Raw genomic sequence first — 24,526 nt, 5'->3', positions numbered from 1 at the left:
ATAGAACCATAGTGTGTTTGCTGAAGTGAGGTAAATTCAACTTCTAATCTACCAGCCAATACAAAAACAGACCAGAAACAAACTCCAGAAAACATGTACATAAAAATTGATGAACAGTTAAAAAGGTTCAATACAATATTACGAGTGCTAGTGTGTATTTACAGACTAAATTATCTAATCTCAGTCAAAATTTGTTTGAGATATTTAGTCACTCAAAAACTAAGGCGACTACTGACGGAGCTTTCTTAGTAACCATTTCCTTCTGAGAGACACATCCAACGCCAAAAACGTTTTTGCTTTTCTCTCATCTTCCAAAAGATCACAAGCATCCAGCTTTAGCTCATCATCTATTTCCGGTATTGCTTGGAGAGCATCAATTGCACTTTCTATCAATTTGCAGTTCTTTTTCTCTTTCTTATTTACCAATCTTTTCACTACACCCGCCATCTCGGAAAGAGCTTCTTCCATTCTCTTGCCAGTCTTTTGTGCCTTTTTAGGACGTCGGGACGCCGAAGGTGTCCCGGTTGGCCGCTTTCTCTCATCATCAGATGCTTGAGTATTCCCGGCTGGATATTGTGGATCTCTTGATGGTCCATCCATCTCTATTTCCAGGGCAGTTATGTCTGTTTCCATCCCCAGGGACTGATCATAGACTCTTCCATCTGCTACTTTATTTCCAAAGATCTTGCACAAGTCACTGTGACTGTGTAAGACTTTACCTCTATATGAAATAGCATCTGGATATTCCTGCATAAATCATACATAAACAACTTCTGATTAATAAACAGTAAATTTGGCTGAAATGAAATACAATCCTCTCACTACACTGACCGGTAGCTGACCAGGCAAATTATTTAGACAAAGATGTCAAGAAAATACACAACAATATTAGCAGAGAGGGAGGAAGGCACCTCAACATAAGCTTCCCAGACATCATTGTCGGCAGTTACCATTTGTTGAGATTCATCCCACGTAAAACCGGTGTGACTAAGAAGATTGCAGATGTCATCATGCTGTTTCATCAAGCAGAAATACCGATCTTCTAGAAGATTTTTGTTACATCTTAATCCGAAATTTTCATTAAATGATCCAACCATATCAGCCCATGCTTGCTCATTGAATATGTGATCAAGCTTATTGCCTCTGTGCACATGGTCAATCATAAGGTCAATAAAATGGAGCTCCATTGATGGTGTCCAATCTATTCCCAAGAGAATATCACCAGCAAAACATTGTTCATTTATTTCCTCACCTATGAAGGAAAACCATGTGAAAACAAATGCTGTTAAAAATGTGTTTGGAGAACAAAAAATAATTCCACCCACTTCCTACGACATGCATTCAATTTAAGTTTATATCACATTTCACAGCATACGGGACAAATCCTTTCCCCAGCATTCATGCTATCATCTAGTTTGTAGTTTAATACCAGAACAAAAAGATAGACCTTTTTCTTTTATCTTTCAGAAAAGATTCTTCCAAACTGACAACTTTGTCTTGCAGGTATGAAAGCTACTAAAATAAGAACATACAATTTTAAGCAATTCTCAAATCATAAATTTTAAATTCAAAGAAAATATGTTTACACCAAGCACTAAAGGCATTAGCTTATACCAGCTTAATTAATGCATGATAGTGTTGTCCACGTAACATCATCCATGCTGTCCTGGCACACACCAAGGTTTATAAATGTGAACTTCTAGAGATTCCAGATTATTTATTTTGGACCATGCACAGCAACAAAAGTCAACTATTATATGTCATTGTTATTTATGCTCTCGGCAAATGTGTGCAATGGGAAAAAGAAAGAAAGAAGAAAACCCCAAGGAGTGAGGGGAATTTACTAATGTTCACACCTATTGCACTGTTAACATCTATGGAAGGATATGAATGGTTGTACCTTATATTCTTCCAAACTAACCACATCACACCAAGAACAAATCATCTTAAATGACAAGTTAATTGTTCCACTTGTTCCATATGATTGTTACTTAAAGTTAAGTTCACTTAATTCACTAGCAGCAACTGAAAGTTGTAAAGGTATTCTAAGATTAGACCGAAAATCCAATCTCCACATAAGAGTAACCAGTCACATAAAAGCGCATCATGTAATTCTCCGTAAGATGCAATAGAATTCACACCTATTGTACCAAATTAATGACTCAAGATAATGGGTATGTTTGTTAATGCGTTTTGGAGAGTATTTTTATGTGTTTTGTTTGAAAAATATTATGATGTTAAATAAAGGTGAAAATTGTTTTTAGAAGAGTTGTCTGGTGGGATCCATATTTGAGAAAATGTTTTTTATAGAATACACCTGCTTATTTTGAGGAGCCCAAATAGATGTAAAGCCCTACTTGTAAAAAAATTTTAAAAAGAAAAAAAAATGTCAGTTGAGGTGGTTGTGTTCCACTTAGGGTGGCTGTGTGGCCACCCTAATCTTTTTTAAAATTTTTAAATAATAAGTGTTCTTACCTCTGTAAAAGTTAACCCCATCTATTTGTCAAAATATTCTTACAACAAGGGAAGAATATAAATTATAAAAAGTATTTTGTGTTTGAGTTGTTTATTAATGTATTTGTTTTGAGAACAAAAAAGAAAAACTTTTTTTATTTTATAAGTAATCGAAATATCATTAAAAGCGAAAGACACAACCTGAGTACACGGGAAGTATACAAGAGAAACACCTAGTTAGAGAAAATAAAAACTTTAACAAGCATAGCCAATATTTTTGACCATTGCACCATTATCGGGAGTAACATGAAGATACATACCAGTACCAGTCATCAGAACAGGCAATTCAGCACTGGGGTCTGCATTGTGTGCCAAACGGCTGTATCTACCATCAGAACGCTCTTCCCCAAATATAACACACAATTTGTAATAGCTTGGCAGAGTTTTAACTCTATATGATCGAGCATCAGGATGTTCCTGCAGGCACTATATGTAAGCTGCAGAAGGGCAGAACAGGGCAGAATTAGAATGGAGAGCAGTTTACCTTGGTATAAGCATCCCAAACAATGTCACTAGCTGTTACCATTTCTCTTGTTTCATCCCATGAAAACCCATTCTGCTCAAGAAGAATCTTTACGTCATTGTACTGCCTCCTCAAATGTTTGTATCGATTCTTCAGAACATCTTTGTCATGGTGAGATCTGAATTTTGCATTGAAAGAGGTAACCATGTTGATCCAAGCCTGGGTTATGAAAGTCTGCCCCAGTTTATTTCCTTTATGCACCTGTTCTAGTAACAAATCTATAAGATAACGGTCCATTGGTGGTGTCCAATATGTTCTTGTACGATCACTCAAAGTAGGGGTCTGCTCCCCCTTGCCTTCAGCTACAGACACAAAGTCAAAATTATAGAAGTAACTCTGCATTCATCAAAGTTTTTAAATAAATGCAACATATAGCCACTAACAAGTACTTCATGACATCTCACTTGAATAAATGGCCACGCTTATGTAACTCAATTCGATAAGAATGTTCAACATATTTTACCATGTTCATGACCTTGTAACTTTGTGGCCATGAAAAGAAAATTATAAGAAAATCCAGCTAGGACTCAGGGACTTGAGAACTCATGTAAATAGGGTTCAACCCGAGAGATGTAATAAGGACAACCAGAAGACCAATCACTATTTTCATCTAAAAAATGAGATACCAAACACTTAAAGGATAGCGAACTACTAGTGAGGTTCCGATGTCTCTCTCCACATGATATCCCTTCTCTATTTTCCGCTTGATCAGTCTCAGTGGAACTTTCATGAGGGTATTACGCAAGAGACTATAATATCTTAAGACTGTAAAAGTCAAGCAAAGGAATCTCAGCTTGGTAAATATAGCAAGTTGTGACTCACCAGCTTTCCTTTCTGATATGTCATCTTCAGGGTTTTTGTTCTGCTGTAAATCACAGTTGAACCCATCACCAATTTCATTTCCATATATTAGGAGCAAATCATAGTAGTTTGGCAAAGTTTTTCTTCTATATGTCCGCGCATGCGGGTGTGCCTACATATGTTCTATGTCAGGAAAAAAAAAATGGAAAAAATAAAGAGAAATGACAAAAACCTGACTAAAGATGTACCTTGATATGTGCATCCCAGACATCATTATCAGCTGCAATAATTTGTTGTGTTTCATCCCAGGAAAAGCCATTTTGTTTAAGAAAAAATGTGATGTCACTATAGTACTTCCACAATTTCTTGTATCGATGCCTTAAAACTCTTTTGCCATGTTGAGGACCAAACCTTGCATTGAACGAAGCAAGCATATCAGTCCATGCTTGTTTATTGAATGCATTGTCGGTCCTATTCCCTCTTTCTACTTGGTCCAGCATAAGCTCAATGAAAACTTGGTCCATGGCTGGAGTCCAATCAGTCCGTGAGCGCTCATTATTCGAAGGGGCAAGACTGCCCATTCCATCACCTACAATTCAAGGAACATATGGGCAAACATAGTCATCTCAGATTTTTTTTTTGATAGGTAAATGTAAAGTTGTGAGTCATCTCAGATTATTGGAGTACATCTTTGTTTAGTATGAAGCATATTCTGGAAAGCAAACCTCATGAGAGCAGCCAAACTACATATAAAGAATATTAGGCGGCTCACGTTCCTTGGTCCATTAAGAAAGGACATATTTTCAAAAACAAAATACATCATGACTACTAAGCAATCGTTTTTAGGAATTATTTGCAACATTTACCATTTTTGAATATTATAAGCTTGAGTTCTATCTTCCTCCTGATCATTCTGTTTCTCATGAGTAAGTTTCATAAACCATGAATAGGGTGACGAGCTCAAATTCTAGTTTCTTTCATTCTGCTTCTTTCTAACTTTTTGGTAATCTTAGTTTCTTACCCCCTCAAGTATACAAGCTTAAGATTAAGTAACTATGAACATTATGCAACCACTATATTAACCTTAACAAAATATAAAGATCATAGAACTAGTCATTAAACAGAATATCAAAGAGTATAAAGTCCCAACAAAAGCCAAGCCTCCATGGCAGAAAAAAGAAAAAAAAATTTTGATAAGTAATACTCCATGGCAGAAAAAAATCCATACCCATATTTACTCCTTGCACTTCCTCGTCAAAGTCTAGATCATGACTTGATCGACTGTACCTTCCATCAGCAGTGGTATACCCATATATCATGCACAATTTACTAAAATCCAAAACTGCTTTAGTTCTGTAGGATCGCGCATCAGGGTAAGCCTGTGTGTACTTTATGTCATTGAACAATTATAGCATTGATGCTTTCACGATATTAATGAATAGAAAAGTAATGTACCTTAATGTAAGCATCCCAGACATAATCATCAGCTACCACCATTTGTCGAGTTTCATCCCAAGAAAATCCACTCTGACCAAGAAGATTGTTTACATCATTGAATTGCTTCCACATATTTGTATATCGACTTTTTAGAACATCTTTGTCATATTGAGATCCAAATTTTGCATTGAACACATTAAGCATGTCAGTCCATGCTTGCTTGTTGAAAGTGTGGCCAATCCGACTGCCTCTATGCATCTGCTCTAACATAAGGTCAATAAAATAGCTTTCCATTGTTGGCGTCCAGTATGTCCTTGATCGATCATTGCTTGTAGCAGTTTGGCTACCCATTCCTTCCCCTGAAAATCGTGAATATCATTAATCATTTCATATGCTTAGATGAAAAGGAAGGAGAAGGATAAAAATTGCAATTGAGGTCATAATAAAATTAATGTGACTCTCATCTATAAAATTAAGGCTCATGTCTTGCAACTAGAACAAAGATGTGGTAACCTTCATTCTAAAAGATACAAATAGTGGGACTCAATCATTTAACAAATAAAAACCTACCATTAATACCATCAAGACATTAAATATGTTAAGTCCCAATACAAGAAGCAAAAAAAATCTTAAATACTCCCTCTGTCCCAAAATAAGTGTCTTGGTTATGAACAGCACGATTATTAATGAAACTAGAAAGTCTAATTAACTTCTTAAATGCCTTTCATTCTACATAAGAGGTGAGTATGTTAACTTTTCTAAAAAGGATAAAGGTGGTTTAAGAAAATGTCAAAATAAATGTTTCTACTTGTGGAATGTATACATTTACTTTGGGATGTCCTAAAAAAGGAAAACAAGAAACTAAAATTGGGAGGGAAGGAGTAATTTTCTTTAAAAAATGTATTTATTATAGTTTTTTTTTTAATGGTTTAGAAATTACTTTTTTTCCTAAGCAAGATTGCATTAATAAAAAAAGAAGAAGAACAGAAGGAGAGGGTGGGGGAAATGGGCAATGGAGGGGAGCGGCGGGGGGTGCTGCGGAGGCCGATGAAGGTGATGGCGTGGCGTATGGGCAAAGGTAGGGTCGGATAGGAAGTAGTCCAAAACACAAATAAAAAGAGAGAAAACAGAAAGGAAAAAAAGAGAAAAGGAAGGAGAAGGGGTGGAGGGGAGCACGGAGTGAGGAGAAGCGGGGAGAAAGGCCTCTCACTAGGAGGGAGAAAAGCTTGCACACAGGGGAGAGGGAGAAAAGCTCTCATACAGGGGAGAGTGGAGAGCTTTTCTCTCTAAAAAGTTAGTGAGAGAAGCAAATCGAGATATGGTTTAGAACGTAATTAGTTGAAAGAATTTTATATCATCTATTAATTGGAGGAAGGGGGAACTAGACAAGGCATCAAAAGCAATTTAAAAAAAAAAAAAAAAAAAAAAAAACTTAATTACAGTTTTCCACGCAACAACCCATGCTACGCCTAGAACTACCCTTAAAAGTATCAACCAAATTCAGCATAACTTCAGTAGATAGAGTACAGTAAATATAGATCTAATTTCTGATGCAAGCCTTTAGATTTTTGGACCTGTATGACAAAAATGGAATGTATGAAAATGAGCCATGGTTTGAGTGACACTTTCTATAGGATTTACAAAAGCATTATGTTTTGGTGCAATGCTCAAAAGAGTCAAAACACAAAAAACAATTAGGTATAGATGCTAGTAATTTATTTATTTTTTGTTTTTTTTGTTTTTTGATAAGTAATTTAGGAGATGGGAGATTCAAACTAGTGACCTATGTTGCTAGTAATTAATAACACCAAACAAGCATTACCAAAGAAGAATTGCACCAAAAAAAAAAAAATCTCATTTGTTTTCTTGTTCTTTGTATGAATATAGGGAAATCTGCAACATGTCAGACGATGCCTCTATTGAGAGTTATCTTGATTTTGAGAGTTTTATTTCATAATGGAATTTGTTTCACTTAATCTTTGTGTTTTTTTATTAATAAGTAATCCTTGTATTGCTTTGAGTTAACAATACAAATTGGGTGTTAATGTTTGTCTTAAAGGTTTCCAAAACAACAAGTCCTTTCAACAGTCAAAATAGTGAGAAACATCATAATCTTTTTTTTTTGATAAGTAAAAAACATCATAATCTTACTTCAAGAAATTTTCTCCTCAGTGATGAAACCATTCTAGAGAACTGTCTAGGAAAAGTGAAGAAAGAAGAAAAGAAAAAAATCCCCCTACACAACTAGAAAAAATATATACTATTGTTCCCTCTTTAATGCGCTTTTCAATGAATTGCATTATTTATCAAAAAAAAAAAAAAAAAGAAAAAGAAAAAGAAAAAGAGAGATATAAAACAAAACCCGCCACACTCTACGCCTCTAAAGAGGGGGAGGGGGTTTTCTTTCTCCTACCTGCTTCAGGATCCTTCTTTCTCTACGTTTTCCAGCAATTTTATTATAACTCGATTAGCTACATATTCTTGCACCCTCCTCAAGGCTTATCAGCATTCTCTTTTTACTTATTTTCCATTTTCTCTTCCTCCATTAGTATTATGTTCTCCAGTTGTTTAATCCATTCAATCTATATAATCACAGGTTTCTCACTGTCTTGGGGATATCTTTTCATTTCTGCCCTCCATTTCGTTCAAGGATTATTTCAATTCCAACACTACCCCATTCATAATTACTTCTAAATGGCCGCTGTGCTTTGCACTTTTAACTTTATAGTTACATGTACTTCTACTTAACCCTTTAGATAAACAATTGATTAATATAGTTCACAATTACTAGAAAATGCCCCCAAGTAACCCCTATGCTTTGCACTTTTAACTTTACAGTTACACGTATTTCCATTTAACCCTTTAGATATATAATAGCTAAATACTGTTCCCTATTTACAGCTTTGAGAACATAGCTTACTTTAATTCTCATCAATTGGTACCCAAATATTGTTTATTAATTTTTTGGTAAAATATAATTAATATTTTAGCCCCCACTCCCACACCATCATAATACACATATATCTAGTAACATAAATAAATAAATAAAATAATCTTATTTTGAGGAATATGGTAAGATAAAATACTATTATTAATTAAATTCTTAACAATCAAAGTAACAAATAATGCTAACAATTAAAAGCACATTTATTAGTTTAAACTAGTTTATTCATCATTAAGATTACACCTATTATTATTCATAGTTGTCTAGTAAACCCACATAGACAGGACTGGAAAGGAAGCTTTTTATCTTAAGAGCAATCTTGAACAAGTTTCTCCACTCGGAGCTCAGGTGTCTTGACTTTCCAACGAAGGAGAGGTGAAAATTCACATATCTAACAAATTATTATCTTCAACAATCTTGTATCACCTATAGTTTAAAGATGAATAAGATAAACTAAATCAATAGTTCTTTGGCAGTGCATGGGAGGAAAGGAGCAATGGACCCTATAGGTGCAACATGACAGGGGTTGTCCAGAGTTTTCTATAAACAGGACTACCAGTCTACCAACCAGACATTTCAGTGAATGGATGAAAAATATTCAGAAAAGTCAGAATTCCTTAGTTATTAGAAAATATTACTAGAAAATGCACAAGTGGATTTCTTTTAATGACTTCTACTCTTTCTTATGGATAAAATGATGGAGGAGCTAACAACTTTTGATTCCTCACATCCCAACTATCATCTGATCAAATACAAGTTCAATTCAAAAATTCACTATTCTAACACTCAAAAGCTTACCAAGATGGATTTCGAGATTTTGCTTCAACATAGCACATTCATTAAACAAAAGTTCATTATTCAGACCACCTTTTCTCCCAAAAAAAAAAAAAAAAAAGTCTGCAGAACCACTGCAAGTTAATATTAACCGGGAAAGAAAAAATGGATAGAAATTAAAAGAGTGGGGAGAAAAAAGCAAAACTTCAACAATGTTATACGGGTTTTCAGATTTTCAACTCACCCAAGCACGGCAAAAGAAAAGTTAATCTAATTCTTAATAATTGAAGCCTTTACTCTAAAACTCAGCACTGTCTGAACAAAATTCAATACTTCAAGAAAGAAGAATGAGCAAAACTCAAAGGAAAAAGCTAAAAACACATTTTCAAGATCATATTAACCAAATGGGCTTCCATTTTATACAAGTCCATAGAAACCCTTTTCAAATTTAAAGCCATTACTTTGACATGGGCTTCAAGTTTTTGAATAAAACGTAAAACACAGCAACTAAACGTGGAATTCTGGGAATACTCAAGCTTTTCCTCCAGCACTGGGAATTGTCCAACCACAAAATCCATGCCACATTCACTTATCAAAGAAGAAGAAAAGCAATACAACCGAAGAAGCATGAAAATTTCGAAAGCTGAGAGCTTTCACCAGATGGTGAAAAAGGTCAGAGCTTTTACCTGTTTGTGCCCAAACAGGCTGATTTGCAAGAGCTTTGGTTGGCGCCCAAGAGACGCTGTGATTCACTGATTGCGAAGAGTTAACCCTAATCCGGAATAAGGGCAAAACGACCGTGGTGTTTGGTCACAGAGGAATTCTTATGGGCACTCTGTGCTAGGGCTTCATATGGAGTGGGCTGGGCCTGCTTGGAGACCAGCTCAGCCATAATTTTCAAGATTTTATTTACAGGTTTCCCATAGCCCAAAAACTCATATTAGCCCAAGTTGATAATGGGCCCTGCCTAATAAAAGAATGAAGAACAAAGATTTTCTGTAAACCGAATTGAAAGAAAATTTTCCAAAATTTTCTATTAAGGGTCCGCTTGAATTTGCGGTTTTATAATGTGAGATTAAAAAAATAACGATTTCAAAACATGCTATTTAAAAAATCGATTTTAAAAACACAGTTAAACGTTTACTAAAATCGTGATGTGGCTTTTAAAATCCTGCATTTTTAAAAGAACAACCCTTACCTTCAATTTGAAAACGAAAATTTTTCTATGTTTTCAAACACAATTTTTAAAAAATGGGCTCCAAACAATTCACTTTTCACGATTTTGTTTAAAATTTCACTTTTGATCTGGAAATTGCAGTGCCAAACATAACATGCATTTTAGTAGAACACGTGATTCTTATATGCATTTTAAACAAGCGAGTTATAGCTTACAATTTGAACTGAGGACAAGTTTTCGAGTTATCTCATCTCACGGGATTCTTTACTAAATGATCTCTCTTCAATACTTGATGGTTGCACCACCTTACAAGCCGGAATTGCATTTAATAAATTGAATTAAAAGAAATTTTTCGAATCTATTTTGTTCATCTAAGTCTTTCCAAAAGCATGAACACTTGAAGAGGTTCCAACAAATTTCTTGTAAGGTCGTGTTCCGCGTGGCAAAATTAATTTGTTGGCCAAAATTCCAAAAGGAAAGCTGGAGAGACCCCATTAGAAATCATTGCAAACTATGTACATGACTAGTTTCTCAGCCCTGAACCTTCATGGACTTTGGCTAGTTTTTCAAAGTCTTTTCCTTATATATTGTAGTTCACATAGATTGATGTGAGAAAAAAAAAAAAAAAAAAAGAATGTTTGATATAAAAAAGTGAAAAAATAGTATGGAAAAGTAAAAAAGTTTTGTTTTGTAGTGATTTTTTTATTTAAATAGTAATAAAAAGTGAAAAAAGTTATATTGTTTTAATGTTGATTTTTTTTTTTTGGAAAATTGTGTATGAACAATAACAAACGAAAAGAAAGGGTTTGCCAAACAAAGCCTAACTTTCCATGAGAAATAATTGCAATCTACATGAATAGTTTTTCTTCAAATGTTGGAGACTCCCCATTTGTAGATTGCCTTTTTGTTTATATAGAGCATGTAATTGGCAGTTCCATGCATAACACGATGCTATTTTTGTGTAAAAACTTTTTTTAAGCAAATAGAACAGCAAAGATTTAAAAGAAGAAAAAAAAAAACCAAAACAAAAGTGTCTAAAAAGAAATAAAGAAAGAAAGATCAATCAAAGGTTGATGTCACTGATCGACGACCGCCAAGGGAGAGAGACACATTGGAAATGCTTTCACTTTAATCAATAAAAACAGTGAAGTTGGCCAATTAATATTGCAATAAAAGTACAAACGATTCCAACCGCCAATTAAGCAGAATGTCTAGATTGAGGAAAACAGAGACAATAATTTGCGAGTCACCCTCCTCAAATCTCACTCTCTTTTCTAAATATAGAAAAAACTCCCCAAAAAAAAAAAAAAAAAACTAAAACTAAAACAAACTCTTTTAGTATTCCATAAACCGATGGAACACTAAGGAAAACAATATTTACACCAAAGAAAATATTATTTTAATATAAAAAGACTTTTTCTTTCTTCTAGCATTTATTTGAAATAATATTTAAATAATTTTTCTTTCGTATATCTTTTTCCTATCATTTAATTTAAAGAATATTTAAATAGTATAGAAGAAAAATAAAGAAAACTAATATAAATTTTATTTGAATAAAAAAGAAAAAATTAATTAATTAATTCTCAAAATTTAAAGAAAATGCAAGTGCTCTATTAGCAAGACCTCACGCACAAAAGGATGCCCAAGAGGAAGCTTCACTATCAAGGCATGCAAAAAACAATGTCCATGAGATCATGAGAAATAATGGTAACCGAAAGAAAGCCTCACGAATCGCCACGTCAAAATTGGCAACACCTTCTACTATTCATACACAATACCGCACGTGCTGGCGTGTTGGAACATGTTCCAACAATCCAACCTCCCAACAAGAAAGTAGAAAGACCAAAAAATCCCGTGTCCCATGAAAAATTTACTACCCATGCCATGCATGCTGTCTCCAACATATTTCCCTTTTGGGCAAGGTGGTGCCGTGTATTTTTATCATTACGGATGGATTTGGTCTCCCCCAACACTTTTCACGTATGGACTCATTCAGTAGTGTGCACTGATATTGGCCGTCCCAAAAGCCGCTGGCCGACCAGCTACTCCACCGGCCAGCACGCCCCCCCACCCCCCCCCCCCCCCCCCCCAACCCATAGACTGGCTTCTAGATTCCGCTCATCTCTCCAATAGCCTATTGTCTTGAGCTATTGCAGAATATGTTCCTTTATTCAAGGTTGCAGGATAGGTGATCTTCATCGACCGCCTCATTCAAATCATTGTTAGTGCACACTTATTTTTAGAAGGTCAACCATCATATTAGACTGCTTCACAAACTGTTATCAATGGCAATGCAGCCCTCTCTTCGACATTTCATGCTCTATTACGATTGTATTGAGCTATTTATTGGGTTTTTTTTCATATCGGGTCCGATTGTTTCGACGTAAAATATTTTCCGTCGAAAAATGTTTTCGGCAGAAAACATTTTCTTGAAAAATGATATTTTTGAAAGTATGTTTGGGGTTTTTGCGCGTATGGAAAATCACAAATATATATTTTCATTCTATCATATTAAACTTTAAATTACGATGATGTTTCGATTGGGTCTTGGCGAATTCCGACCGAGTCCTGATGTTGTCCCGGTGAACTCCCAATAGTGGCCGGCCCGACCTAGTTTTGGCAAATCCTGATTAGGTCCTGGTGGTGGCCTGACCGATTCTAACGAGGTCCTGACTGAGTTCTGACTAGTCCCATTGATTAGGTCTCAGTAAGTTCTAATCGGGTTCCAGCGCGGTCCTATCTAGGTCCCGATAAGTCTCAACTGGGGCCAATGAAGTCCCAACCAGTCTAACCAAAGATTATGTTGACTATAATTTTTTGTCGCAAAAAATATTAAAAATATTTTGCAGAAATCATTTTATGCCGAAAAGAACTATATTCTTTATCTTGGTCTTTTTAAAAAATAAAAAAATAAAAAATAAATAAAAAGAAATTAGTACAGCGTAGGCCAGCCATCGCTTCAATCGCCCTTTACCGCGAATTTGCCTAAATTGATTCCAACGACAAAATATCGGCCGCCGGCAGCCTCACGAGGTGTTTAATTAGTGGATTGTTGTAACTTTATGGTACCAAAAGAATAGGAAGCTATTAGCCCACATCTCCGTCGTCAACTCCCACTAGTTTGATTGCCATTTGCCAACATACAAAGTCGGTGACACAATTAATGTTGCTTAAAAGTAATGTAATGCCCATTAACCACTAACCAGGATGGGATCAGGAGGCGTAATTGAGAAAACAATCAATATTACTCAAATTGTCCAAATACCTACCAAACAGATAGAATCCGAAAAGCCTCTCGATCAGGGTACCCGTTATCAGAAAAGACATCATATTGAGTAATATTGATAATTGTAAATGTTCTTCTTCTCGAGACGAGATGATTATAATAATATGTATTTTCACAAGATCACCTACTAATTTGTTACTAATATGAGCAAAAATTTGACAAAGTGATGCACAACCACCTCCGATGCATGAATTAAAACCAGTTTGAAAAATAGAGCTTTTAAGTCAAAAATAGTTTTTTTTTTTTTTTTTTGACAAAAACTTCATTTTTAAGCTTTTGTCAAATGTGTGTTTTAATAATTTTTTTTGGTTTTTTGGACCCTTAAAAGCTCTTTTAATTTTTTACCAAATGGGTACTTTTTTTTTTTTTTTTTTTTTTAAACAGTTTTTTTTAGTGTTAAACGCACTTTTAGGCCTCTCAAACACACACAAAAACAGGCCCTTAATGAAAATGAATTTGAGAGAATGTTTAAGCAAAGTGTAAGTAAGAAAGTGTGTAAAAATCACATACTTGCGTGAGAGTTCGTCTTACCTTTTATAAAGGCCGTCTTGTCCTTAATTGGTAAGGGTGTCAAAAATTACCGGGAAACCGGGAGTCGATTCCGGTTCCGGTTGCAAAAAACCAAAAACCGGGGACCCCGGTTCCGATCCTGGTTTTTGGCACCCGGTTATAACCGAGAAACCGGAACCGGGTGTCTATATATATATATATTAAACCAGTTTTATATATATATATATAAAACCGGTTACCGGACCGGGTACAAACTGGAACCTGCCGGTAACAGGGACTCGGTTCCCGGTTCCGGTTGCCCAAAACCAAAAACCGAGGTACCCCAGTTCCGAGGAAACCAGACCGAGTTGACACCCCTATTAATTGGTAAGTGAGCTTGGTAAGGCAAGTTCCAACTAGCACAAGATTCACATATTGAATGCCGTATATCTTCGTGATTTGGTTTCCTTTTAAATAGTCCATTCTATTAGAATGTTGTGTAAAACTTATTTTTATAGCCTTTAATAAAAATTTATCACATCAGGTAAAAACACTAAATACAACAAATCCTCACCACCGTCCGACTCCCAATGTCTCAATCCCAACAAATAAAACTATAGCCAAGTCGAGTCCATAATTGCTTAGTTGAATTCTACTGTTGTAACACTTTTTATATGCTTCTGCGATGGATAAAGTCACTAATATTTATGTGTCGACTCCGTACTTCGTGTCCACGAAACGCCGCGCAACGCCCACGCATTCATCCAAAAATAAATCAAAAGTCCCGCACCCATCATGGCATGATGCATGTTTTGCTAAAGTGCATATATGAAACCGATCGAGGCAATTTCTGTGTCACTTGCATTTCGGCTCAATCCTCTTCCTCGACATTTCTACTCATAATCCCAACTTGGCTGCCCATATATTAATTATGATCAGATCTTGTTCTTTACGATTCTAAGCATCACCCAAATACCTTAAGAGAAGCAAACATCAAACACTATTTGCTGCCAATGGCTTGTCTTCACTGTTTGAATATTTCCTGCATTGTTGTCTGCATTTTCTCCCACTTTTTCATCCCCTTTGCCCGTCCACTTTCCTTCAACGTTACTCATTTTGATCACCCGGGTGGCTCTAAAATCGTCTACAACGGCGATGCCACAGCTGCCAATGGAGCAATTGTGCTCAACAAAGACGACGAGAATGGCGTGGGGACCGTGGGGTGGGCGACGTATGCGGATGGTGTGCATCTATGGGAGGACTGCTTAACTGGGATTACTCATAAGGCAGACTTCACTGCTCATTTTTCTTTCACCATTAACAATGTTAATACTAGTGATGGGGCTGGGGCTGGGCTGGCCTTCTTCATGGCGCCTTTACACTATACAATTCCGCCCAACTCGGCCGGTAAAGAGTTGGGACTATTCAATACAACCACCAAGCTTGCCATGTCCAAGAACCATATTGTTGCAGTTGTGTTCGACACTTTCACAAATTCAACAGTGGGTCTACTGAAGCCACAGGTTGGGATTAAAAAGAACTCAGTCCGTTCAGTCGTCTCTGCGGATTGGGATGCTTACTCGCATGCCGGCAAGACGGCTAATGTTTGGATAACTTACAATGCCACAACCAATAACCTCAGTGTGTTCTGGACATATGAGAAAAACCCTGTTTTTAAGGGTAACACTTCTCTTTCTTGCCCTGTAGATCTAAAAGAAGTTCTTTCTTCCAAGCGGGTAACCATTGGTTTCTCAGGCACTACGAGCTCGAAGCTTGAGCGGCATGTTATTCATTCATGGGATTTTCAGTCCAATTCGGACTCCTTGGAGGTAAGCTGCAGTAGAATAAGGAGGTTCAGGACATGTTTTGTAACGTTTGTTGTAGGGTGTTCCTTGAGCTTGATTATTCTAGTGAGCATCATCGGTTGGTTTGTTCTGAAAAGGAGGAGAAACAGGAGTCACAGACAGGGAAATGACGTGGATTCCGACTCCTCTATAAGTACAAATCTTGAGAGAGGAGCGTTGCCTAGAAAATGTTCTTACCTGGAACTAGTTGCAGGCACCAATGGTTTTGCAAATGATAGGAGGCTAGGTCAGGGAGGGTCTGGCCAAGTCTACAAAGGAAGCTTGAGAGGCCTGGGCCGCCCAGTTGCCGTGAAGAGAATCTTCACTGAATCCAAACACTCCGAGTCTTTATTCATCAACGAGGTGAAGATAATTAGCCGTTTAATACATCGAAACCTGGTTCAGTTCATTGGTTGGTGTCACGAGCAAGGTGAATTCTTGCTTGTCTATGAGTACATGCCTAATGGCAGTCTCGACAATCATCTCTTTGGCCATGGAGAAACCCTGCCATGGAATGCGAGATACAAGATAGCTTTAGGGTTGGCCTCAGCCCTTCATTACCTCCACGAAGAAGCAGAGAAGTACTGTGTCCTCCACAGAGACATCAAGTCAGCTAATGTACTGTTGGACACAGATTTCAGCACCAAGCTTGGTGATTTTGGAGTTGCTGAGCTGGTTGACCCCCGGTCGAGGACTCATACGACAGGTGTGGTCGGGACTTATGGCTACTTGGCCCCAGAATACGCAAATGAAGGGAGGGCCAGCAAGGAATCAGACATGTTTAGTTTTGGAGTGGTGGCTTTGGAGATTGCATGTGGGAGGAGGACTTTCCACGATGGAGAATATCATGTGTCACTGGTGACATGGGTTTGGGAGTTCTACCTAGCAGGGGATATTCTCCAAGCAGCTGATGAGAGACTAAGCATGAGCTTTTCCGAGGACCAGATGAGATGCTTGTTGATTGTGGGGTTGTGGTGTACTAATCCAAACTACAGGGAAAGGCCAAGGGCAGGGCAGGTAATTAAGGTCCTTCAGCTTGAAGTGGCATTGCCGGAGCTTCCACCGGACATGCATGATCCTGTGCTTCATCCACTCCTTAAAACTGAAGGAGAGCGCGGTTCCTTTCGGCCATCCATTACCTCAAGCCTCAAAGATCTGGGGCGGTAAAGTAGTGCTGCCACAAACACCAAGCAAAACCCTATCATGACTTTTTTCCCTTCCTTTTCCTGGTCAAACTCTTGGATGTGTAAAATTGGGAACTTTCTAGATTCATTGGTTTGACAACTTTCTAGATTAATTGATATCTCACCATAAATAAAATACATTCAATTAATCTAGAAGGTTATCATACCAAGAGAGGAAACAGTAACCAGTTACTAAAATTACTCAACTTGGAACAATTTGACATATTTTCAGATCAGTATCAGACATTCTCACATGCCACAAAATACATAGAAAGTTTGAAAAGAAAGATTGAACTAAAATCATGCGTCATCTGGAAAGCAATAATAATATCAAAATTTGCGTTCTTTCATTCAACCAGTCTTCTATGAACATCAATTTAAAAACTTTGCAACGAAAGCCGACAGGTAAGACCCGTAAGAAGGTTAATTTTACAATCATAAGAAAGATCTACCCACATAATTCCAATAATTATCACCTCTCCGGCCTCAAACTAAGCACCTTCAGCTTTATCCGCGTGTTTGCAAAAGAAGATCTAAGAAGAATTCGATGTGAATTGACTTTTGTGTTCAGCTATTTAACATCAACGTCATTTATGAGCGAAACCAATTCAATATTCTCAGTTCCTTGAGTTTCAGTCCTCTCTTTTGTATCCAAGATTTCAGTTGGAAGAATGGAAGAGTTGGGATCACCTCTAGGTATCAAATATAGCAGACAAAGTGGACTGATTCTCAATATGTTCCGAATCAATATGACCAACCATAGATTATCAAAGTTGGTCCGGGTAACCTTCAATATATGGAGGAGGCCGCCTCCTCCCCATGATGCTGAGAGAAGTCCAACATTGTCGATAGACATGAGCAGAGCAAAGAAAGTGCCTTCTATACCCGAGGGGCAAAGCTTTGAACTGAGTACAAGAAGAGGCATCCATTTGAGCCTTCCAATCATTTGATGCACACATTCATCAATAACAATGAAAAAATAATCTGATATGCCAAATTTCAAATTCAATCGAAACACCAGGATCAAGTCCAGCATTCCTGATAAACCAAAAAGCAACTGAGTCCAGAAGCACAAGTCTCGGAAGGGGTGATCCTTCAGAACATTCTGGTAAAGGATTGCCCCCAAGAGGGAGCCAGCTGAACCAATTGAGAATATATAACCAACTTTCTCCTGCATAAATCATAAGAACTATACATTTTAAAAGTGCTGAACGCAAGCTACACATTATAAGCAAGATTTTCATCTGGTGTACTAATTATAACTTACTCCACAAAACTAAACCATTCAAACATATAATCAATCAAGTCTCTTGTTGTGAAATCCAGAGATGATACAATATCTCATCTATATGTGTGTTTGTGTGTCTGCTCAATTTTTTTTGCAAGTATACTGGACTATATTCTGAATTCTTGCCATAGCTGAGAGTGAATTTTGCCATACCTGAGATAACAAGGGACCCCCTTTTGAGTCCGTGTACCAATAGAACATTCCCTCACGGATATCCAAGCTCAATGCAATGGAGAAGTACATGTATAAACAGGGCTTCCAAACATCTGGGCATTTCAGTGTTGTCCACATAGCCTTGGCAGCATCAAGAAACTTCTGGTTTACCTGAGTCCAGCATATATTAGACCAAGAGCTTAAAAGAACTAAAATTAAACAAGAGCTAAAGAGTACCTGTCTGTAAGCAAAGTTGGGCATATGAGGCTCATCAAGCATAATTCCAATTAAAAATACAAGTCCAGCAGGGATTGTCAACAAACCAAACACCCCCTACCAGGGAAAAGCAAAAAAACTTTTCTGAAAAATAAGATAAACATACTTTCAAATTGAGGATATGAAAATCAAAGATAGTTTTCAAATTTGAAAATATGAAGCTAACCTTAGGGCCTATGAGGTGAACAAAGATACCGCTTATGAAGTATCCTACTAGTGCTCCAATAGAGGAACTCAAGGCACACAAGCTTTGCATGTCAGCTGCAAGAGAAGGATGGGAAATGCTATTCTGTGCCACACAGGCATCTATGGTCACATCTGCTATTGCAACCCCAGCACTTCCGGCCGTCAATGACAATAGGGCCAATACAAGATGTAGCTTTTCGTGCAATGATAACAAGAGCATGGAGACCACACCCAGACAACCTGAATTAACATGAAAGGAACTATCTAATGAGACAACTGTGTCAATACTTTGTGTGCAAGATTACTAAATAAAGGACGAAATTGTAGATTAATATCTCTTGAAGAAACCAGGTCTGAGGATCCTACACCTGATTATGTGGCCGTCTCCCATTTTATAAGAGTATAATTAATTAAACTGCAGATTTTCAAGATTTACTTTTCTACTCTGCCTTTTTTAAGTTCTCCTTTACTTTAGTAGTATGAACTAAACCATATTGTTGATTGTATGAGAATTCCTCAACAAAGATGCTACAGTCAGCGTAATATCCACCAGAGGGACAAGCAGATAATTTCAGCACTAGTTGTTTAGTCTGATTGAACCACCTAAAAGGCAGGTAAGGATCCGTGCATAAGAGATTGACGTCATACACCTCCAATGAAAATTTATTGCCACTATCAAAATTGGTTGCTCTGTACTTTTTTTGTTGTTGTATGGGTTCAAAAAGGCTGCTTAGACCCTCTGAAATAAGTTACTTGTTGATAATACCACGCCATTTTGACATCCATTAGGGAAAAACAAGGTCAAGCTTGTCTAATAAATTGAAACTTCCATTTATTTTTCCTGTCAATATGACAAACCTTATGGTATAGCCTATGGTTCTAATTACAAAATAAGGCAGTTATGAGTAATCTAATTATATAAATCATTCACTAACTCTATTTATCACATTGGGACAAGATTGAATTAATATTGTATGAATTTGAATACGAGTAAAGAAAGCATTTTTATAACCTACATCTTTATCCATTATTTTTCTAAAGATACAATCCATGTCAATTCTCCAACTATGTCTTAAAGTGCTAAGCCCTGAATGCTAAATCCAACACAAGCACCAAATTCATGATACATAAAATAGAGGATTCTTGGGATAGAGTAGTGTGAGCAAGGCAAGGACCCAAAAGTTCAGCAAGAATCACAGATTTATAAGGCAGGCATGCACACGTATCCCCCAAAAAGGCAGAAGTAAAAGACCACCTCTTCAAGGATCCTTACAAAGACAGAATAATACACAAATTTAAGTATAGTTGCACAAAATCCTACTTGGGTTAATCTATTTTCTATTCAACATTATTTTGAAGGAAAATAGTTATCTTGAACATCTTATCAAGTAATGCTAACTTATAATTGTGGCAATACCATGTCTGCACTTCCTCATAAGTTACATCTGAAATGTGTTTTAAGGGGTCCTTGAGATTATATATACATATACATAGTGCAAGACACACAATTCCCTGTAGTTCTGTAAACTATCCACCCCACCTTTCAAAAGAAAAAAAAAAAAAAAAAAAGGTTTGACAGAACATTCTCCTTACACAACAGACCCTAGAACAACTAAATATAAAGGCATTTAATCTTTCATAAAGAACAAATCTTGCTAATTAGCTGCGTCACCTCCGCTGACGTTCATCATCAACTTTAAAAGCATGTTTCACATAAAATCCAATAATGCTTCCATGTAAAATATAATCATATCACTACAACTAACATGCTCAAAATGCAGATTATTACAACTTAATGCTTCCACAAATTCAGTGAGATAATTATGGAAAGAAGCTCTTATTCAGTCAAAAAAAGCAATTATAGGTGGAAATTAATGTCTATTTGAGCACAAAATCTAGATTTAACACTTCTAAGGCAGAGTATGAACATATAAACGAGATTCAATGATGTGTCATATACCAGCTAAAACGAAATAAGGCCGCCTGCGATAGCCAAAAATTGGGAGAACATCTGTAAGAAGACCCCAGAGCGGCTTGACAATCCAAGGGATGGAAGTAATTCCTCCATAAATCTGTGCTTCAGAAGGCTGCACCTTCTGAATATCCTTCATGTAATACTCCGTGCCTACACGAGAAAGAGCACCACCCAATCCCTGACTTATTCCATAAACAACCACCACTCCAAATACAAAACTCCAATGCATTTCAGTTGCAAGCATTTTAAACCAGATGATTGGAAGGCAGAAACAACCACAAAAACCCTTCTTGGACTCATTTTCCTCCTCAAAACCACCAGAGGCTTCTTCAAGATTCTTTCCCTCCACCATCACTCGCTCTGATACAAACTTGCACAAAATAACAACTACCCAGCCTACGAATCAATGTCTCCCGATCTGGAATGCAAAAGTGACTTAATTTCTTCAGGAAAAATTAGAATTCCTGAAGTCAGTTGTGTCTTTTGCACTAGATTTCTTGAAGAAAAAAAAACCACCTCCCAGTTCACAAAACAGTATTTACTGACTTGGGTATCTTAGCACCAACTAGAAAAGATTGAAAATAAAATAAAAACATCTGATCTGAGTTCTCTTTCCTGAACTGGGCTTCTTCAAACTGATGGGAAATCCTCAGGAAAATTGGGTTCTGGGCTCAGCTTAAACCACCTTCAACTTAAAAAGCAGGTAAAGCGCGTGTGACCATTACTTCACTCTAATTTCTTTCAGCGGTTTATCTCAGATAGGGAAACAAACAATTGCAGGATCGATCAACAATGCTCTAGTTCTAAGATTGCAGAAGGATCTCTGACAGCACGTTTGACCAAACAAACGGTAAAACCTTAATCTCACACCGATATGGTTTATTTACTGCGGGATAGGCCAGGCTTCCAAAATGCAGCTCATGATTTAAAAGTATTTTTGGAGGAATAGAATTTTTAAGTTAAAAATTATTTTGTTTTTTTTTTGACAAAAATTTTATTGTGAAGCTTTTGATTTTTAAAAGTGTTTTTAATTTTTTAAACACACTTCTAAACTCTTCAAATATATACCCAAACAAACAGACCCTTAACATTTGTCATTCATTATCTATAATATTTTCAACTCTATCCTAGCCTAATTTGTTGGTGTTTGCTGTTCTTTTCATGCACTTAAAAAAAAAAAATTAATAAAAAAAAAAAAAATCTATTGAGTTGATAAATGAGATCAATATTTAGAGCCGTGATACAGATTACACGGCATGCTAAGCACGCCATGAAGGAAAACATTTTTTTTAATACTTTAATGAAAAAAAAAAAAAAAAATATTACACGCGGCGTGCTACTGTTTTCATTCACCCCAATATGTAAATAAAATTATAAAATGTAACAATAATCTTTAACAACAAAAAAAAAAAAATTGTATTTTTTTTATAGTAAGACAACAAAGAATAAAAAAATAAAAAAATAAAAGCTAAGTAGGGGATCTCTCCAATCAGATAAATAAATGTAAAGAAAAAATATGTATATATGATAATACTTTCTGAAATGAAGTCCATTTTATTAAGTTAGCTCTTTTTTGCCCCTTCAAGTATCTTAATAATAGATTCTATAAAAATTGACCGATCCTATTTTGGTTAATCGCACTTATTGAAATCGCACTTTCAAACGGGCCCTAAATACTTCTCGAAAAGTCTTTATTTTTCATTGTAATGTTTTTCTTGGTATTCTTCAAGCGTTTTCATGGTCTTATGTGAATAATATTTTATAAAAAAAGCAAGAAAAAAAAAATCACCCCCCAAATCTTTCAGATAATAATAATAATAATATCCACGTAATAAAACATTAGAAAAAACCGTAGTATTCATTTGTTTTAAATCAACATACTATACTGGAATTACATTGGTTTTTGGATACTTAACCCATACAATTCTCAAATTGTTGGTGGCAACTAAAAGTAGTAGATGGTTAGTCTTATTATTGACAAATTTTGATATAATTTGTGAATTTATTATAAATTTAATATAAAATTAATAAATTATAATTAAAAAATTTAACTAATTTAATTAAATAGATCGAATTAAAATTAATCGATATAATATTATAATCATGACTTGATATGGAAGGGCGACTTAACAAAATTTGGACAAAAAGAAATTAATCCTCAAAGGGATTATCCACTCCATCAATGACTGACACGTGGCTTAATCCCAATGCTTCCTTGCAGGTAGGGACATGCGACTTCCTGGGACCTTCTGGGGCAACTCTGTTAGAAGAAGATGATGCAAAAGTCCAACATTGGTGTCCGGATAAAACAACAGCCAGAATAAATTCACGAAGGGCAACACAGAAGAACTTTTCAATCGCATCAGAAGACGCCACGTATAAACAGACCACGTATTTCATTCCTACGTGTGCAAGTATGATTGGTCTGTTAGTAATTCAGATACATTACATAAACATTAGTGTTTCTTTCGTTAAAATAATATAGAGTTACGTCCACGACACGTTTCACGGTGACGGACAAATCGTACGAAGAGTGACTTTTTGGGGTCAGCTATATCTATCAGCAAAGCCTTTAGATATTCTTTACACTTGCCTTCCGTGATTCATTGATTCTGCCATTCTCTCCTCCTCAAAAGAGCACCGATAGGGAAATAATAGGGTACTGTATGAGAGGGACTTTTTATTGTAGGTTTTTTTTTTTGGTTGGATAAATGATGAAAACAATTACAGCAATCAACAAAAAGCGGGACAACCCAACAATAAACACTAAAACATTGGAATATGGCTTTTATTAAAGGTGTTTTGTGGGTCGGATTCGAATTATGTCGAAGTTTGCGTATAATATAATATAGGCAAACTCTAACTTGATTTATTTAATTAAATAAGTCAGATCATTCGATCATATCTCACTAATTTTGTGTCGAGATTATCAATTGTGTAAAAAAACTGTCAGTCCTAACTTTCATATTCAAGTAGGTTCCTATTTGAACATGAAAAGGTGTAAGAATAATGACAAGAATTTTCAATTATAAGGGATTCTAATCCATGTTAAATGTTTCTTGCCTGGTAAAATCCTATATAGTAAACATAGGATTGAGATGCAAGCAACATGTATGCCACCCCAAGTGGTGTTGGTTGGAGAGTTAGAGACTCATAGTGGGAATGTAGAAGTAAAAGTGGCAATGATAGTGGTCATGGTGAACAGATTAAAGTTATCGCAATCAATCCTTAAATGTATTTACCACCAAGTTAATCACAAGCACTAGGTGCATTTTCAGGATAGATCTTAAGATGAATATTCTGATGCAAAGAAAAATGAGGGAAATAAGAAAGTGCAACTTGGTTGATCTTGGCCTCCTTCTGCATGTGGGGTCAACAGAAGCTATTGATAACTCCAAAGTTGGTCTATTTGATAATAGTTTAGGTTACTTGCCACAAGAAAAAATATAATAGGTTAGGTTGTTGACTAAACATTACAAAGCAATTAATGACAATTATAGTTATACAATCATCGGATCAGAAGCTATTGTTTAAATAGGTAGGTGGGTTGTTCAAAATCTACTCAGGCAACTTAACTCTTTTATGTTCAGATTTTTCATGAGAACCAACTAATAATTTAGATAATAAAACAAGTTACATTTTTATGATTTAGATAAGTTTTTTCACAATTTTTTT

At 36.1% G+C, this 24,526-nt stretch overlaps 2 protein-coding genes and 1 pseudogene across 3 annotated transcripts; 1 reads left to right on the top strand and 2 right to left on the bottom strand.

Annotated features, from left to right (window-relative positions):
- Window positions 1-80: 80 nt before the first annotated feature.
- Window positions 81-9,772, bottom strand: LOC132189050 (Myb/SANT-like DNA-binding domain protein). 2 transcript variants are annotated; one of them, XM_059603531.2, is made up of 9 exons: window positions 9,680-9,772; window positions 5,294-5,634; window positions 5,067-5,217; window positions 4,087-4,427; window positions 3,860-4,010; window positions 2,999-3,339; window positions 2,775-2,931; window positions 912-1,252; window positions 81-747 (listed from the first exon to the last, which is right to left on the bottom strand). In XM_059603531.2, the coding sequence occupies exons 2-9, from the start codon at window positions 5,624-5,626 to the stop codon at window positions 229-231; spliced, it is 2,334 nt and encodes a 777-aa protein (XP_059459514.2). In that variant the 5' UTR covers window positions 5,627-5,634; window positions 9,680-9,772; the 3' UTR covers window positions 81-228. The 2 variants fall into 2 exon arrangements, with proteins under 2 accessions (XP_059459514.2, XP_059459515.2); XM_059603532.2 differs by having other exon boundaries at window positions 5,294-5,618.
- A 5,186-nt stretch (window positions 9,773-14,958) lies between these two features.
- Window positions 14,959-16,956, top strand: LOC132189516 (L-type lectin-domain containing receptor kinase IX.1 pseudogene; annotated as a pseudogene).
- Window positions 16,957-17,298: 342 nt separating this feature from the next.
- Window positions 17,299-21,746, bottom strand: LOC132190490 (Major facilitator superfamily protein). Its single transcript, XM_059605497.2, has 5 exons — window positions 20,837-21,746; window positions 18,857-19,116; window positions 18,652-18,747; window positions 18,415-18,585; window positions 17,299-18,144 (listed from the first exon to the last, which is right to left on the bottom strand). Exons 1-5 carry the CDS (start codon window positions 21,201-21,203, stop codon window positions 17,545-17,547), a joined length of 1,494 nt encoding a protein of 497 aa, XP_059461480.1. The 5' UTR covers window positions 21,204-21,746; the 3' UTR covers window positions 17,299-17,544.
- Window positions 21,747-24,526: the final 2,780 nt, after the last annotated feature.

This window comes from Corylus avellana, chromosome 9 (assembly GCF_965113065.1).
Source record: "Corylus avellana chromosome 9, dhCorAvel1.hap1.2, whole genome shotgun sequence".
NCBI lineage: Eukaryota > Viridiplantae > Streptophyta > Magnoliopsida > Fagales > Betulaceae > Corylus > Corylus avellana.
This window is presented reverse-complemented; position numbering and strand designations above follow the sequence as displayed.